General features: G+C 59.6%; 1 protein-coding gene across 1 annotated transcript in view; it reads left to right on the top strand.

The window, feature by feature from the left end:
• Positions 1-17,865, top strand: part of ADGRA2 (adhesion G protein-coupled receptor A2) — a 33,916-nt gene that overhangs the window by 10,170 nt on the left and 5,881 nt on the right. The window contains exons 2-13 of the mRNA XM_060001475.1: positions 2,498-2,569; positions 12,310-12,381; positions 12,642-12,713; positions 12,847-12,918; positions 13,222-13,385; positions 13,783-13,996; positions 14,602-14,766; positions 15,356-15,554; positions 16,023-16,172; positions 16,302-16,463; positions 17,146-17,370; positions 17,552-17,768. Of these exons, the coding sequence (XP_059857458.1) occupies positions 2,498-2,569; positions 12,310-12,381; positions 12,642-12,713; positions 12,847-12,918; positions 13,222-13,385; positions 13,783-13,996; positions 14,602-14,766; positions 15,356-15,554; positions 16,023-16,172; positions 16,302-16,463; positions 17,146-17,370; positions 17,552-17,768 (1,784 nt within the window). The remainder of the gene's footprint in view (positions 1-2,497; positions 2,570-12,309; positions 12,382-12,641; positions 12,714-12,846; positions 12,919-13,221; positions 13,386-13,782; positions 13,997-14,601; positions 14,767-15,355; positions 15,555-16,022; positions 16,173-16,301; positions 16,464-17,145; positions 17,371-17,551; positions 17,769-17,865) is intronic.

Genomic DNA, 17,865 nt, shown 5'->3' with positions numbered 1-17,865 from the left:
TTTCAATTCAATGATCTCTGAGCAAAACATTTTTTGCCCATAATTTTTTTTTTATTTCTATTTATTTTATTTATTTATTTTTGGCTGCGTTGGGTCTTCGTTGCTGCGCACGGACTTTCTCTAGTTGTGGTGAACGGGAGCTACTCTTCGTTGCAGTGCATGGGCTTCTCATTGCAGTGGCTTCTCTTGTTGCAGAGCACGGGCTCTAGGCGTGCGGGCTTCAGTAGATGTGGCGCACGGGCTCAGTAGTTGTGGCTCGCGGGCTCTGGAGTGCAGGCTCAGTAGTTGTGGTGCACGGGCTTAGTTGCTCCGTGGCATGTGGGATCTTCCCAGACCAGGGCTCAAACCCATGTCTCCTGTATTGGCAGGCGGATTCTTAAGCACTGCGCCACCAGGGAAGCCCCTTTGCCTATAATTTTGAGATAATTTTTTACTAGAAGGTATTTTCATAGTGTAAGATTTTCAATTCTAAAATCAGTGTTTCTCAAACTGGGATCCTCAGACATATTTGCAGGAAATAAGATACTTTTCCCCTCCCTTTAACAGGTCCATACTCCACTCAAGTTTGGGAATGTTCTCAGGCTTCCCCCTTCGTGCACGGGGCTGTGATAACCTGGCTCCCCCTGTTCCTCTAACCTTCCATACCCCCTACCTCTCCCCTGTGCCCCCCCATCAGCGTCCCCATCCTTCCCCCTCCCCAAGATCCAGGGAGGGGCAGTCCCTGGGAGAGACCCTTGGGGTTTGGGGAGGCTAAAACAGATGCCCTTTCTCACCCCTCTTCCTGACGTTTCAGGACCCCTCCCGACATTACTAAGGATACTGAGGGGTCCTCTCGCCTTCTCCAACATTTAATGCAACCTCTGAACCTCAGGCTCTGAGGGTGTATGAGGGAATGAGCAACAGATGAGGTGGGATGGGCTTCGATTTAAAACTCACACCATCAAGAGCCTGTCCCCACCCAGGGGGCCACCGCAGCCCCACCAGGGCCTGAATGAGGCCATTCAAGGCCCTAAGAACTGACAAGATTATTTATAATTGGCCACCACAGGTAACGTGAAATAAAACTATCCTAAGCCATAAAATGAGAATAAAGGGGTTTGAGAAAGTTCCAATTATCCATATGATGACCACTGTGATGTGCTGTTTGAAATATCAAGACAATGTGTGTGTGTGTGCGTGTGTGCGTGTGTGTGTGTGTAGCACTTTGGAAACCCAGCCCTCCCTTGAAACCCTCCACACAGTCACCCTTGAGACCTTGCTGGGAAATGTCACCATTGGAAGGATAGTGAGGGGGGGACCCGAAGGGGAGGAGGGGCCTCTCTGGAGAGGGGAGAAGGGAGGAAGGAGATGAGGTGTCCACGTCTTCCCATTGACCCACAAAGCCCCCTTCCACCCTTGCCTCCGCCCCGGCCATGGTCTGTTTTCCATGTGCCCTTGAACGTGGTGTAGCATGGACGTCTGAGGTCCTCTCACTGCCAGTCTGGCTTGTGCACCCACCCACTGCCATTAAGCTTTGCGGCAGAGCTCTGACAGCCCCTCCCGGGCCCCGTCCCCGCCCCCTGCCCTCTCCCTTACTATCCAGCCCAGAGGCTGCTCACTGGAGGGGAGCACCTCTGGCCTTCCCAGGTCCGTTCTCCACCATTCAGAGCAAAGATGGGAAAACCTTTGCCTCAGCGCAGGGCAGGCGAGAGCTGGAGCTGAGAGGCTCATTAAAGCTTTTTAATAAGCAATTAACTCAAGGGATGAGCCCTCTGGCTGGCCTGGAACTCTCTCCTCCCAGCAGGGAGCCTGACAGAGAAAGGCTGAGTGGGTGGGCAGAGTGGGTTGGGTCAGGAGCTTGGGGCCCCTTTCTGCTTCCACAAATACAAACGAGTAAATAAACAAGACTCCGAGTGGGCAGAGGCAGAGGCTGAGGCCTGGGCTCCCCCGGGGCCGAGGAATCCATCAGTTTCCGGTCAAGGCTATAGACAGGCTTGGGGACGCGTGGGCACTCCGTCCCTCTGAGCTGGGGGCCCTTGAGGGGAGGGAGGGCTCCCCTTCTGGTGGTCCTCAGCTCCCGGAGTGATGGAGACCCCGAGGAAGGGCAGGTCCTCGCACCTGCCTGACTTCCTCTTCTACCTGCCAGACCTTTCTCCCCAGCACTGTCCTCAGATAACTGGGCCAATGGCTTGAGCGAGACAGAGCTGTGGCGGGCAGAAAGGGGGTGCCGTGGGCTCGGCCCTGTGGTTCCAAGGTTAAAACGGGTCATCACAACTTCACACCTGCTCAGCTCACCTGCGTACAGAGCCTAAGTCAGATCCAGGCTGTGGGGAGACCCAGAGCAGGTGACACATCTGACCTGGCATTCAGTGGGCTGACCAGTCTGCCCGAACCATTCGCTGGCCCCTCCCCGTGGTCTCCCGGAGCCCAGGGTGGGGCTGCTCCTCGTCCGGCTTCAGGGGGCGCCGCTTACACAGAAGGCAACACTCTCCCCTCTGTGTTCTCCCCTGTCCTCCAGGCTCTTGAGTAACAACAAGATCACGGGGCTCCGGAACGGCTCCTTCCTGGGACTGCCGCTGCTGGAGAAACTGTAAGTGCTCGGGCAAGAGGTCGGGGCAGGGAGGGTGAGGAATCCCGGCTGCTGAGGGGCCCGGGACCTGCTGGCCCAGCAGGGCCCACGGTCGGACTCGACCACGAAGTGGAGGGCGGAGGGACTGGTCCGGGAGAGAGAGACCAGTTCCCTCACCAGCCACAGCACAGAGAAGTGGGGACACGGCGCTGGTCCAGGCAGGGATGGGGCTGTGGGAAGCTCATTAACACTCTTTAATGAGCAATTAGCTATGAGGGCTGAGCCCCTTCACTGTCCAGAAGCTGCCTCCCCGTCCCAGCTGGGGGCCCAGCATAAAGGGCCGAGGGAGCGTTTAGTGTGACTGAGGCCTCTTTCCTCCTTCCCTAAACACAGTCGACAAACAAAGCTCCAAGGGGCCAGAGCCCTGGGCTGAGAGTGGGGACAGTGGGTCACATCCACTTCTCCCCCTCCCTCCATCCCCACTGCCCTGGATGACAGCTGCATCAGCAACAGCACCCTCGGCTGCCCTGTGGACGGACGGCAAGGGCCCTGCTAGCCCTAGAGAAGCTCCTTCCCAGAATTGGGGACCTGCCTCGGTCACGGGCAAGTCCGTGCCAAAGGAGGGGGTTGAGTCAACCCCTCTCTCGATTCCCGCTTCACTTGGCAACTCTCGATCTACAGCCTGTACAACAGCTTTGGGTCCTGTCTCCTCCACGGGACCCCTGGGCCTCCCGTCCCTCCTGGAGCCGGATCCTTGCCATCTCCCTCACGTCCAAGCCCCTGTCTCCTAGCTCTGCTCCCACCTGCTGGGCATTCCCAAGGCCTCCAACAGGGTCCTGCCCCCTCTAGTACCGTTTTGCCTGAAAGGCTTGGATCAGAGCGATGGGGGATACGAACGAATAAGGCAGACGCCTGCTCTCAAACAGCCAAAGGGATCACCGTCCAGTGAGACCAGAGACCTTGCCATATATATAGGAATGAAGTAGGTCGGGGTTTCTGTAAAGGCCAAAGGAGGGATCAGCGAAGGCTAGAAAGTTCAAGGGTAATAGAGATGCAGTACCGACATGATGGAGTGTAGATCTTTAACCAGGACAACAACTTACGAGGTTGTCTCTATTACACCCACTTCACGAGGGAAGGGCAAGGCTCTCCCCCAAGCCGCCTGTGGGGAAAGCTTGGTGGCCTGGCTGGGTTGGGGGCGGGTGGAAAGGGACACAGCCACGTTTGGCGTGGAAAGGTGGAGCACGTTCTGTGGGATCAGGGCATGTTGGGGGTGGGAGGGCTCCTGCGATGTCAGCCACGGTGCGCACAGTCAGCCGTGACCAGGTCCCGCTGACTCTGCTCCGAAGGGAGGAAGGGCTGCCCCCGAGCTGCTGTTCAGAAGACTCGTTAGGTACCAACATTCTCCTCCTCGAGCGGCTAAGCACTCAGGAGCTGTCTCAGCTCAGGCTTGGTCTTAGAGGGCTGCATTGCCAGAAAGCAGACGCTCCCTCCTGGGATCTTTTGGAGAAAAACTAACCGCAGCTGCCCACAGTCCTTTGGCCCGGCCAAACCAGGGCCAGTCACCGCCCAGCGTCCGTCTCTGTTCTCCTTAGCACAAGCGAGAGCTGCCCAGAGCCTCCTGAGGCCTCTGGGACATCTTCCCATCTTTACCGTCTCGCCTCATCTGCCAAAAATCTGCTGGGTCTGCCCCCTCGCTGGGTCTGCTGGGTGGTCCTTCAATCTCATGAGGGTAGATTGTCTGGTGAAGATGAGACGATGGGCTTCTCCTTCCCCCCACGCAAGCCTACCCAACTGGACCCCTCCCCACGGCACCGGGAGCCAGATCAGCACCCTGCAGGTGCACTCAAACCACGGGAGGCAAGCAGAGCAAAGTGGGAGAGGAGACGGGAACAACGACCTATGCTGAGGGAGGAGAAAGGGCACTGGAGTGAGAATTCTAGGTCCTGAGCTGGAGCCCCTGCCCCGTTAGGAATCCTCTAGTCGTTCACTCTCGAGATGTTTCTTGAGCCCCCTCCGTGTGCCAGGCTGCGTGCTGGGCATCCAGAGTGAACGCGGTAGGCCAGGTGCCCGCCCTGTTGGGACCCAGAACGTAGCAAAGAAATGTATAGTAGGTCAGGAGCCCATAAACACTGCAGAGGAAAACAAAGCAGCAGGGGAAGGGGGGCAGAAAGCACTGGAATGGGGGCCGCTATTTTATGTAATGAGGTTAAGGCCTCGCTGGAGGTGATGGAGGGAGGGACCTGGCGGGCAGGTAGTTGTCTAGAGGCACAGGCAGTAGCAGTGGGGGAGGCCCTGGGGTCCAGCCTGCCTGGTGAGCTTGAGGTGCAGAAGAAGGGCAGCGTGACTGGGGAGTGGTGGGAGGTGGGGTCAGAGGGCTGCCTCACTTTGGGACCTCAGTTTCCTCATCTGTTAAAAGTGGGGGGGGGCGAGTCCCTGGCAGTCCAATGGTTAGGACTCCACGCTTCCCTTGCAGGGGGCACGGGTTCGACCCCTGGCCGGGGAACTAAGACCAAAAAAAAAGTGGAGGGACAGGGCAGTTTGTAAAGTGCACTCTGGATTTAAAACTCTATGATCCTTGGGTGTGTGTAATACCCACAGAGCTGCAGAAGGAAAAGATCAAAAAGCCCAGTGACACAGCCGCACTTTCAGAGGAGGGGAGGCTTCTGGGCAGAGGGGTGCTGGGTTCAGCATCCTGGCCTCGCTTCCCTGGGATGGAGAGGCAGTGCAGGGGCTGGAGGAGCCCAGGGTCTCCAGCCTGGCTGGTCACCAGTGTATCAGTCAAGCTTCTCCAAAGAGACAGAACCAATAGGAGATGTACGTGGCTGTGTCCTTATATAAATATACAAAGAAATTCTTTCTTTATTATTATTATTATTATTTTTGGCCTCATCACGCGGCTTGCGGGATCTTAGTTCCCCGACCAGGGATCAAACCCGGGCCATGGCAGTGAAAGTGCTGAATCCTAACCACTGGACCGCCAGGGAGTTCCAAGAAATTATTTCTTTACAGCGAAATTTATTTTAAGGAAATGGCTCATGTGATTGTGGGGACTGGCAAATCCAAAATCTGTAGGACCAGCCAGCAGGCTGGAGAGTCAGGCAGGAACTGATGCTGCAGTCTTAAGGCAGAACTTCTCTCGGAAACCTCGGGTTTTGCTCTCCGGGCCTTCAACTGATTGGGTGAGGCCCACCCATGTTAGCAGAGGTTGTCTCCTTTATTTAAAGTCAACTGACTGTAGACGGTAACCACATCTACAAGATACCTCCGCAGCAGCACCTAGAGTAGTGATTGATTAAGTCACCGAGGGCTATACTCTGACACATAAAACTAATCATCACAGTCACTACCCACTACCCCAGAGGTAGGGAGAGGTCCTGGCCCCGGTCCTGAAGATGCTAATTCATCAGGTCAGCAGGGGCCTGGGAATTGTTTACAAGGTATGCGGGCAATTCTCATGCTCATTGGGGTTGGGAACCAGTGGACCAGATGACCCCTGCACTGTGGGCCTATTCATTGCAAACGAGCCGCCGTGGCTTGGCGTGCAGTTGGTGCCAGGAAACACTGATCTCTCTGTCCTCTTGGACTCAGCCGTCCAGGCTGGGGCGGCTGAGCCTGTGGCAGCTTCACATCCCACAGTCCATGCAGCAAGTCCCATGGGAGTTAGCGGCCTGTCTGATAACTGAGTAGATGTGGGCTGCTCCAGAAAGTGCCGGCATTGCCCGCCCTGCTGAGCGCCCCTCTGGCCTCTGCAAACAGGTGGGGTGTAAGTGGGGGGCTCCCCTGTTGTGCAGTGCAGGGCCCCGAGGCCAGGAAGGGGACACAGAGAGGGCCCTGAGAGGGAATGTGCCTGAGATGATCCCACGGGAGGACCCGCGCTCCAGAGAACTGGGGGGTGAGGTGGGATGGGGGAGACACACCTTTATCAGGCAGGCAGGCTGAACTGGGGAATCTCAAACAGTCCAGCAGAGTTCAAGGCCAGCCCAGGAGTGTGCAGAAGGGCCCAGAGGTGTGTGAGGCCCTGTCTCTGAGCCCTCCTTTGTGTCCCGCCTCCCTCAGCAGACTAGCCAGAGGAAAGGCTTTGGGAGTGAAGGGGCAGGCGATGAAAGGGCACAGGACTTCACCCTGGAGTGAAGAGAGACTGGGATTGAATTCCACCTCCATATGCCTTCTGGGTGCCTGTTCAGGCTCTCACCTGGACCAAGGGGCAAGGCACGGCTCCCTGACAGGTGGCCACGGAGGTAGATGAGTTCACCCAGGAAGAGAGCAGGGGACACCTCGGCCTCTCAGTAAATGGCCGTCCCCTTCTCCTCGGAAGAGTTGCAAGTGGCAAGATGTCACACAGGCCGCCCCAGACCGCCTAGATTCGTCCAGAGCCCCCAGCCCTAGGCAGGCGGTCGTGTAGATGAAGTCTACGGGCGGAAAGGACTCGCGGATGGATCATTCCTCGGGTCCCTTGCGTCTCTGCCCGGATCCTTCCCACGCATTCAGCAGAGGGCTGGCCACCTGAAGACTTTCCTGGACTCCAGGGTGACCCAGTCACAGTGAGAAGCCCCCAGACCGTGGATCGAGCCGGCCACAGGGCAGACAGCCCCCAGGAGGGGTCAAAGGAGCCCGGGACTGGGCGTGCAGGCCTGCGTGTGGATCTGTGTGGACACACGCCTCCAGAGGCCTGTGCACGCCTGGAGGAGAGGGCCCAGGGCGGGAGCCTGGGCAGCCCCAGGATGATTTGTCATTGCCTAATGAGATTAATGAGCCCCGGGGGCTGGTATGCCGCGGTGCTGCGGCACTCATTAGACGCAGATGCTCACGGGAACGATGCGGGGGCCCGGGGGCGGGGGCGGTGCGTGCGGCTCACCCGCCAGGTGGTTTTCATTAATCTGGGGGCGGGGCCGAGGGTAAGGCGGCCGGGTTCTGCCCCCCCCCTCCCCCGCCCCTAGGCGCTGGAGAGGAATGCCGCGCCGAGGCAGAGGGCGCGGGAAGGGAGGCCGGTGGGTCCGGGGACAGCCCTCCGGCTCGCTGTTGCAGGCCCAATGCCTGGCACCGGGTATGTGCTCCATAAATACCTCCTGGATGAGATCAGAGACGAGAGGGGCCCGGGGCGTGGCGCTGCGAGGGAGCCTAGGACCGCCTGGGGTTTCCTCCTGGTCGCCACAGTCTCTCCGTTTGCCCTCCCCCCAGGCAACCCCTGGACCTGCGGCGGGGGGTTCTGCCCACTCCTCAGCCATCCCCCCCCCACTTTCTAAGGAACCCTGAAAGTCCTAGAGGGCCCAGGGGAGCTGCTGTGCGGCCTCCAAACCTATAATTCGGTTTTCAAACCCACAAGCAGGGAGGTCTTTGGGGGCCAGAGGGAGCCAACTTCGTGCCGCCCCACCCTGTCCAAGCGTGGGTACACACACACACACACACACACACACACACGCTGTCATACAAACTCACACTCACTCTTAACAGCTTTAATGAGACATAATTTACATACCGTTAAGTTCACCCGTTTAAAATGTAGGATCCAATGGTTTTGAGTGTATTTACAGTTGTGCAATCATCATCATAATCTAATTTTAGAACATTTTCATCATCCCCCGAAGAAATCTTGAATCATTAGCAATCACTCCCCGTTCCTCCCCCCCCCCCGCCCCCCCCCCCCGGCCCATTTCCCAGCCCTAAGCCAACCACTCATCTACTTTCTGTCTCTATAGACTTGCCTATTCTGGACATTTCATATAAATAGGAAGCACACAGTATGTAATCTTTTATAACTGGATTCTTTCAGCAAGCATAGTGTTTTCAGAGCTCACCCATATTATAGCATGTATTGGCAAGTCATTCTTTTTTATGGCCAAATAATGTTCCATTGTATGAAAATACCATATTTTGTTCACTCGTTCATTAGTTGATGGACATTTGGGGTGTTCCACTTTGGGGCTTATGAATAATGCTGCTATGAATATTCCTATATGTGTTCTTGTGTTCATGTATGTTCACTTCTCTTGGATTTGTACCAAGGAGTGGAATTGCTGGGTCATATGGTAACTTTAACTGCCAAGCTGTTTTCCAAAGTGGCTGCACTATTTTACACTCCCATCTATAATATATAAGGATTGCAATCTCTGTTTTTTAAATCATAGCCATCTTAGTGGACGTGAAGTGGTCTCTCATTGTGGGTTTGATTTGCATTTCCCTAATGGTGTTGAGCACCTCTTCATGCATTAATTGGTCATTTGTATATCCTCTTTGAAGAAAACGTCTATTCAAATCCCTTGCCCATTTTTTTTTCAGCTGGGCTATTTGTCTTTTTATTATTGAGTTGTAAGAGTTCTTTATGTATTCTGGATAGAAGTCCCTTATCAGGTATATGATTTGCAAATATTTTCTCTCATCTCAGGGGTTGTCTTTCAACTTTCTTGGTGGTACCCTTTCAAGAGCAAAACTTTAACATTTTCAAGTGTAACATATCAATCTGCTCTTTTTTTTGGCTGCGTTGGGTCTTCGTTGCTGCACCCGGGCTTTTTCTAGTTGCGGCGAGCGGGGGCTACTCTTAGTTGCGGTGTGCAGGCTTCTCATTGCGGTGGCTTCTCCTGTTGCGGAGCACGGGCTCTAGGCACGCGGGCTTCAGTAGTTGCGGCATGTGGGCTCAGTAGTTGTGGTTTGTGGGCTTAGTTGCTCTGCAGCATGTGGGATCTTCCTGGACCAGGGATCGAACCCGCGTCCCCTGCATTGGCAGGCAGATTCTTAACCACTGCGCCGCCAGGGAAGTCTTCAATCTGCTCTTTTATTGCTTGTGCTTATACACTCAGTCTTACACATTCAGCTTCCTGAGCTGCTTTTTGCCCAAGAAGGACATAGGGCAAGATTTGCTCCCAGGTATCCCCCCCCCGCAACTTCTGCCATAGGGTGTCCTTCCCCTCCATGTGGACATAGGTACAGGGAGAGGGGTCTATCTTGATCCAGGAGCCTGGTCTGGATTAGGCAAGGGGGTGTAGGGAGGGAGGCTCCACCCATAAGCTGCATTCTCTCCAGGTTCCAAGACCAGAGGTCTGTGGAAGCAGACAGAGGGCAGGAGATTCCACATCATAGAAGCATCTGTGCGTCCTTGCAAACTCACCTAAGGAATGAAGGAATCCAATGAGCAAGTCCAGGGCAGGAGGTTGTAACCTAGGTTCCACGAGCCCCTGGAATCAGATGCACAATATTGGGGGTAGTGCATTCTTCTAGGGCAGGACTCCATAGCCCTCATCAGATATTCAAAAGGATGTGCTAAGCGAGAAATGTGCAGAACCACCAACCTATAGGGGCCTCGCGGGTCCACAAAAATACCCAAGTTCTACGGTAGCATTTCCTCCTACCACTAGGGAGGGTACAGCCCCAGAGCTGCGTCCCCCACCTTAGGGACCAGGAGACCTCAGCTGCCCAGGGGCCAGCCCCCATCGGGCTAGCAGCTCAGGAGCCGCCCCTGGCCTGTGCCCCTCCGGAGAGGACCCAAGACTGGTTGGTTCCAGGCCAGCAGGCCGTCTCTGAGGGCACTCCTTCTGAGGGCTGCCTTGGTCACCCCGGAAGCCTCTCTGCGGGCGTCAGACAAGAGGTCAGGACCGCCGACACTTGCTGGAAGCTCCCCTTTCAGAAGGCCCTGGCTGGCCCGGGCTGCAGGAAACCCAGGGCAGGAAGGGGCTGGGCCCGAGCGGGCTGCCGTGCTCCCATCTGTAGAGCATCAGTGGGGCAGCCGGGCGGGGGGTTCTCGAGGGGGGCCAGGGAGGAAATGAGAATAAACATAGTGAGCGGAGAGGGAAGGGGCGGGGGGCTGCAGCCTGGGCCCCTTGGCAGCCCATGAAGGGAAGTGACACAATGAGGAATGTGTTTCCCTCTGCTCGTCCCCCACACGGGTGGGAGGCGGAGCCCTGAGAATGGCCAGAACCCAAGAGGGGCCGGGGGCACGGGCTGCCGCAGCATCAGAGGACCGGGCTGTGGGGTGGGGGGGCAACCCTGGGCGGGCGGGCGCTCTCCCAGCCATCTCCAGCCTCCTCTCTGCAGGAGCCTTCTAGGGGCTGCCTTCTCGCACATTCCCTGCCTGCACGAAGCGGCCCTTCCGGGGGCTTCCTCTTCTTTCTCAGCGGGGCGCAGGGTTATGCAGCCCAAGTCCTTGGTATGAGAGGGTGCTGAGGTGTGAGGAGCCCCGGCCAGGGGCAGGGCTGGGCAGGGGATTTGTTGCATTGCTCTCTGTCTCTCTGTCTCTGTCTCTCTCTGGGTGTTTCTGTCCCCAGCCGGGGGACTGTCTGTGTGAAAACAGGCCCCCTGCTGGGACGGCACCTCCCCATCCTGGACACCCATTTCCTCTCCCCCCAGAAGGGAGCTGGCTCAGTTAACCCCCTGCTGCCCATAATCCGGAGCTGCCCCTGAGACTCTGACCTGCAGAGCCAAGAAGGCGGGTCTGGCCCGGGGGGTGGGGGTGGGGGTGGTGGCAGGGCCTTGGAGAGCAGGCTGACCCCACAGGCCAACCTAAGTTGATTATTCCAGGAACCCCCCACCCTTGCCCTCTGCCTCATGATCTCCTGGGTGCTTGGGTGGGCCCGAGAGGATGTTGGAACGTAGGGATTTAGCCAGGAGGCTGCAGCCCTCCCCGCCCCCAGGTGGGCAGTGAGGCCTCCTGGTAAGGTCTCTGTGGGCCGCGAGCCTGTTCTGGTTTGGCTCGGGAAAGACACAGGTAGGCCTTGGGTAGGTGGGCAAGTGTTGGGTCAGCCTGGCGCCTCTCCCCATAGCTGTGCCCGAGAGGACAGGGTGCTGGGGCAGGCCAGGGGGCCAGCCATCGCCTTGGGCCTCAGTGGTCCCAGAGGGTTGCCGGGTCTGGTGGGGGGCTGGGGCCATGTGGGCACCGGCCGATCCCCAGTGGGCCGGGACTGTCCCTTCGGCCCGCCCCTGCTGCCCCGGGAGGATGTGACAAAGTGGAGGGAGGGTGGCACTCTGACCGTGTGATGGAGTTTGAGCCACCAGAGCCTGGGACGGGAAGCTACTCTGAAAACTTCCCTGCAGTTCGTCCCTCCTGGTGGGTGACCCTTGGCCCTGTGGTGCCCGGGGGCCAACTGCCATCTTCTGTCCAGTCTGTGACCCGAGGTGGCCCTTCCCCTGCCACCCTCTCTCTGCACTAGGGGCTCGAGGAGGCCTGGGGGGAGGGCGGCAGGTGACCCCCTCGGCCTCAGCTTCCTCATGTGAGGGCTGAGGGGCGGGGCCAGGTGATGGACAACCCCCCGGGGCAGCATCCACAGGGTCACCAGCCAGCCCGGGACCTTTCCTCACCTGCCAGGTGGAGCATCCGCCCGATGGCTCTAAAGTACCTCCCCGCGGCCAGGCTCAAGATGACCTTACCTTTGTGTAGCAGTTGACAAAGGGCCGCTACACCCATTTTCAAACGATTCTACAGCAGCCCTGAGAGACTGAGAAACTCAGGGCAGCTCGTGGGAACCGGGAACCGAGGCCTCCTGACTCCCGGTTCACGGCCAGCTCCTCTCCCGTTTCCGCCGCGCCGGCCTCCTCACCCGAGGCCCTTTCCCCGGATCTCTCGGTGTCTGCATCCTCCCTGACCCAGGGAGGCGGAGGGGGACCCGTCTGAGCGGCCAGGTCCTTCATCCGGCCTCCCAGCCGCGCCGAGGCGAGCAGGGACTTAGAGGGAAACCGAGAGCCCGGCACTGGCGGCGGTGAGGCCGCCCGCCCCGGGCAGCCGCGTGGCCCCGGAGCGGGCGAGGTGTGAGGCCCCCGCTTGCTTCCCACAGGGACCTGAGGAACAACGTCATCAGCACAGTGCAGGCGGGCGCCTTTCTGGGTCTGGGGGAGCTGAAGCGCCTGTGAGTGGCCTGTCCTGACCCCACGCCCCAGCCCCCTCGTCCCTGGAGGCGGTCCCGTGGGTGCCGCCACCCTCCCACTCACCCTCCCTCACTGCCTCTCCTCCCCGCACGCAACAGGCTGGGGGCAGACATTTCATGCCCCAGCACCGTGTCTTTCTCCGCTCCCGCCCACAAGCCCCGCCCACACGCGTGTGTCCCTCACAAGCGGATCCGTGCGCTACCACGTGGCCGACTTGCTGAGGTCGTGTGTGTCTCTCCAGAGATCTCTCCAACAACCGGATTGGCTGTCTCACCTCTGAGACCTTCCAAGGCCTCCCCAGGCTTCTCCGGCTGTGAGTGAGGGACGGGGAGGGGGGCAGAGGGAAGGCTCCCCAAAGCCTCACGGGTCCCCGCATTCTCATCACTCACCACCCACCTCCTGTGGCCCAGAGGGAGCCTAAGATCCCCTCTCCCTGTTCCCTGCAGAAACATATCTGGCAACATCTTCTCCAGTCTGCCACCGGGGGTCTTTGATGAGCTGCCAGCCCTTAAGGTTGTGTGAGTATCCTTCCCCAGCCCCAGCAGTCAGGCCCTGCTTCCTTCCACTTCCCAGGAGGGAGACGCATAAGCACCGTGCCCACGTGGCCAGCCTTCTGAGGAGGTGGGGCAGACGATGGCTGAAGCTCCACCATACGCGCCTCCCCGTGCTTGCCATGGCGGCCATGGTGGCAGCAGGGCGCACGTGCACAATTTTGCCCTCCCGGCCCTCTCCAGCCTCAGTCTCTCCCTGGGGCTCCATCCCCACCCCGGGGAGCCCACGCTCCCTCTGCTCTACCCTGTGGCCCCTCCACCCCCCTGCAGGGACTTGGGCACCGAGTTCCTGACGTGTGACTGCCGCCTGCGCTGGCTGCTGTCCTGGGCCCGGAATCGCTCCGTGCAGCTGTCGGAGCGCACGCTCTGTGCCTACCCCAGCGCCCTGCACGCCCAGACCCTGGGCGGCCTCCAGGAGGCCCAGCTGCGCTGCGGTGAGCAAACCCGCACCCTCAGGCTCCCTCCTGAGGGGCCCCTGCTGGCCCAAGGCTCCCTGTGCGCTGGGCTTGGCCTCCAGGGCGTCCTCTCCCTCAGATCCCACTGGGGGCTGGTCCTCCATCTGCTTTTGTAAACTTCCTTTGGGGCCGCTGCTTTGTTTATGTTTTCCGTCTGGTCCCACCTCTTGGGGTGACAAGTGTGCCATGGAAAGAAGCATCTTTACTTGTTCGAAACCCGCCTGCTCCTCTCCTGCGCTCTTATCTCCGGAGACTCTCCAGCCCCCCTTCTCCTTCCGAGTTGGGGCGGGCTCCAGACCAGACAGAGGGGCCTGGCTCTGCCCCCACTGGACCCTCACCCGTCACTCAGCCTCACTGCCAGTGTCCCCTCCCACAGAGGGGGCCCTGGAGCTGCACACACATCACCTCATCCCATCCCTCCGCCAAGTGGTCTTCCAGGGCGACCGGCTGCCCTTCCAGTGCTCGGCCAGCTACCTGGGCAATGACACCCACGTCCGCTGGTACCACAACCGGGCCCCTGTGGAGGGCGACGAGCAGGCGGGCATCCTCCTGGGCGACAGCCTCATCCACGACTGCACCTTCATCACCAGGTACAGGCCCTGCGGCCCCTTCTGGGCCCATGGCGCGGGCGGGGGTGGCCACAGTACCCTCATGCACCCCGCAAAGGAGATGGCCTGATCTGGGGATACGTGCGGTGTGCTGATGCACATCCAGGACTAAGTCAGAAATGGTCTGGATGAGGGACAGATTGAACGCCTGATAGAAGAAAAAGATTATATCTGACATTTCTGCAGTGCTTTCACAATGATACAGCGGCTCTCACCTGTATCATTGGACTTGATCTCTCCAGTAGATTTGCAAGAGAGGTAATATTATCTCTGTGATAAAACATGGGGAAATGGGGGAATTCCCTGGCGGTCCGGGGGTTAGGATTCAGCGCTTTCACTACCAGGGCCGGGGTTCATGCTGGTCGAGGAACTAAGATCCTGCAAGCCACACGGCACAGCCAAAAAAAGACAGACACTAACGGAAGGCCAATCAGAGTTAAAGAAGTGTGTACGTGTTTCCCTGGCTCAGTTAAATGAGCCCGGAGCTGATGCCCTGTGTGCCCCAGGGTGGCCCCCGGGCGCTTGGGGAGGGTGGCTGGCCGCAGGGAGCGCCTCCAGCCAGCCCTCGCCCGCCCGCCCGCCCACAGTGAGCTGACCCTGTCTCACATCGGCGTGTGGGCCTCAGGCGAATGGGAGTGCTCCGTGTCTACGGTCCAGGGAAACGCCAGCAAGAAGGTGGAGATCGTGGTGCTGGAGACCTCGGCCTCCTACTGCCCCGCAGAGCGAGTCGCCAACAACCGCGGGGACTTCAGGTTCGAGACCCAGGCCCCGGCCCACACCCTGATCCTGCCCCTGGGACCACCGGTGACCGGTCCCCCACCCACTCCAAGCTGGAGAATACACTGCCTTTTGTCATTCAGCTCCAGGTCCCGCTGGCATATTTACAGAGACCGTATCCTTTTGTATAAAATCACCCTCTGAATGTGCTGTGCAGAACAAAAAGGGTTTTTTTTCGTTTTTCTTCCTTACATGCGTAGCTGACAAGGCTCTCCCACTGCGGATGCCACATTTTCACATCCCAGTGGCCTCTCGCTTAGGCAGGGGAGGCGTTATTCTCCCCATCGTACAGCCGAGAAGACTAAGGCCCAGAAAGCATAAGTGACTGGAACTCAGGACTTCAAGTCCAGCCTCGCAGCACCAGTGACAGCACTGTCCCAACAAACACAGCTTTAGAAAGGAGGTGGAGCTTGGGAAGCCCTTGAAGTCCCGTCCAAACACACACCCTCTTCTGGGCCCGTCCTGCAGCTCCCAAGGAGTCTGGCCTCACAGTTCCCAGGGCAGGGGAGGGACTCTTGGCCTGAGGAGCCTAGGTCATCAGCAACTTCCCACCTCTGCCCCCAGGTGGCCTCGAACTCTGGCTGGCATCACAGCCTACCAGTCCTGCCTGCAGTACCCCTTCACCTCGGTGCCCCTGAGCGGGGGTGCCCCTGGCACCCGAGCCTCCCGCCGGTGTGACCGAGCTGGCCGCTGGGAGCCGGGGGACTACTCCCACTGTCTGTACACCAACGACATCACCCGGGTCCTCTACACCTTCGTGCTGGTGAGGCCAGGAGAGGGGAGGGGTGCGGGAAAGGGGGAGGGGAGAAGCCTGCTGGCCTCATGGGCTGTGCCTTGGGATGCATGGTGAGGGGCCGTGGTCACCGTGTCTCATGCTCTTCTCCTCTAGCTTTCCCTTTCCCAGGGGACTCAGAACCCCAGGGCCACACTTGGGACATGTGGGCCACCCCCAAGGTCCCCAGTACAGCAAGGACAGCCTTAAGCAGAAAGCAGGGACAGCGTGAGGTCATCCCGTTGTCCTCAAGCAGTGGCATAACCAGTGGACGGCCCCGAGTTGGGAAGGGCTCACTCCTTACCTTCGCCTCCTGTCTGGACCAGACCCAGCTGTGGGCTAGACCCTGTTCCCTAGGCCCCATTGCTCTGAGCATCAGCACAGGGGAGGGGGCCCCCACGCTGTTTTGGGGGAGAAGGAGCCAGATTAGACGGTGCCCTTTCCTCCCCACACCCCCAGATGCCCATCAATGCCTCCAACGCACTGACCCTGGCCCACCAGCTTCGAGTATACACGGCCGAGGCCGCCAGCTTCTCCGACATGATGGACGTTGTCTACGTGGCTCAGATGATCCAGAAGTTTCTGGGTTATGTCGACCAGATCAAAGAGGTGAGATTCGATCGGGCCCCTGGGGCCCCTGGAAATCACCTGCCCCCCACCTGCTGAAGCCGGTCTCGCCCCAGCCTCTGGGTCCCCAGCCCCCCCTCCTGCCCTCAGTGACTCCGCCCCCGCCTCCAGCTGGTGGAGGTGATGGTGGATATGGCCAGCAACCTGATGCTGGTGGACGAGCACCTGCTGTGGCTGGCCCAGCGCGAGGACAAGGCCTGCAGCGGCATCGTGGGCGCCCTGGAGCGCATTGGGGGGGCCGCCCTGAGCGCCCACGCCCAGCACATCTCTGTGGTACGGTGGGCCGGCTGGGAGGGTGCCCTGCCCAGGGAGGGACAGGGAGGGACTCAGAGGTGACGGGGCCAGCCCTTGTCATCCAGGAGCAAGTCCTCCGAGTGTGCACCAGCCGTGCGCCCAGTTAGCGAGAACACCGAACGTGACTAGGGTTCCGTTTGTGTGGCATCAAATTCCAACTTGTCAGGAGCAGGGCAGAGGAGAGGGAGGCCGGCGACATCGGAGAAGTTACACAGGGCTTCGTGCGGGGACCGAGTTGAAGGGCTAGCCGGATGGAAGCACGTGGGGGGTGGGGTGGGGAAGGGGTGACGGAGACTTCTGTTCCCTGAGAAGAGGGGGAGTTTCCAGCGGTGGGTGGCGAACCAGCTAACAAGCAGCGCACAGCATCTCCTCTGCGTGAGACTGTGCTGGGTGCCGGGGGAGATCCGAGGGGGGCGAGGACCCTGCTCCCCGGCATAGCTGGGGCAGCAGGACTGGGACGTGGCAAGAGCTGGGCCAGCTCCAGGACGGGGTGTGAGCGAGCGGGAGGACGGGCCGAAGAGCAGGGGTTCGGGGGATTCCACGGCAGACGCGAGGCTGCCAGGCCCTGAGTGATGAGCAAGGACGGCGGGTTGGCCTGAGCAGGTCTGCGGTCTCCAGCAGGAGAAGGCCAGGAGAGGGGTGACAAGGTCCCTGTCCCTAGAACTCGAGGAACGTGGCCTTGGAGGCCTACCTCATCAAGCCGCACAGCTACGTGGGCCTGACCTGCACGGCCTTCCAGAGGAGGGAGGCCGGTGCGCCGGGCACCCGGCCCTTGGGTCCCGGCCAGAACCCCTCCCCGGAGCCGGAGCCCCTGGCCGACCAGCAGCTCCGCTTCCGCTGTACCACGGGGAGGCCCAACGTTTCTCTGTCGTCCTTCCACATCAAGGTGGGCGCCGGGGGAGGGAGGATGCTGAGAGGGCAGGTACGGGTGCAGGCACCTAGTCAGGTGGATGGTGTGAGGGGACGCAGGACTCAGACAGTGGGTGAGGGGGTGGAGGAGGAGGGGCTGGAGGACAGCCGAGCCCCAGGGACCCGGGTGTCTCTGAGGAACTCCTGTTTCCCCCCAGAACAGCGTGGCCCTGGCCTCCATCCAGCTGCCGCCCAGTCTATTCTCGTCCCTCCCGGCTGCCCTGGCCCCCCCGGCCCCCCCAGACTGCACCCTGCAGCTGCTTGTCTTCCGAAACGGCCGTCTCTTCCGCAGCCACGGCAACACCTCCCGCCCTGGAGCCGCTGGGCTTGGCAAGAGGCGCGGCGTGGCCACCCCCGTCATCTCTGCGGGAACCAGTAAGGGCCTGCACCCCGCTCGCCCTCCCCTGCGCCCCCCGCGCCCTGCTGGAGGTGGCCGGGGGCCGTGGCCCTGCACCATTTCCTCGGGCGGTGC

This window comes from Delphinus delphis, chromosome 21 (assembly GCF_949987515.2).
Source record: "Delphinus delphis chromosome 21, mDelDel1.2, whole genome shotgun sequence".
In the NCBI taxonomy this organism is placed as follows: domain Eukaryota; kingdom Metazoa; phylum Chordata; class Mammalia; order Artiodactyla; family Delphinidae; genus Delphinus; species Delphinus delphis.
This window is presented reverse-complemented; position numbering and strand designations above follow the sequence as displayed.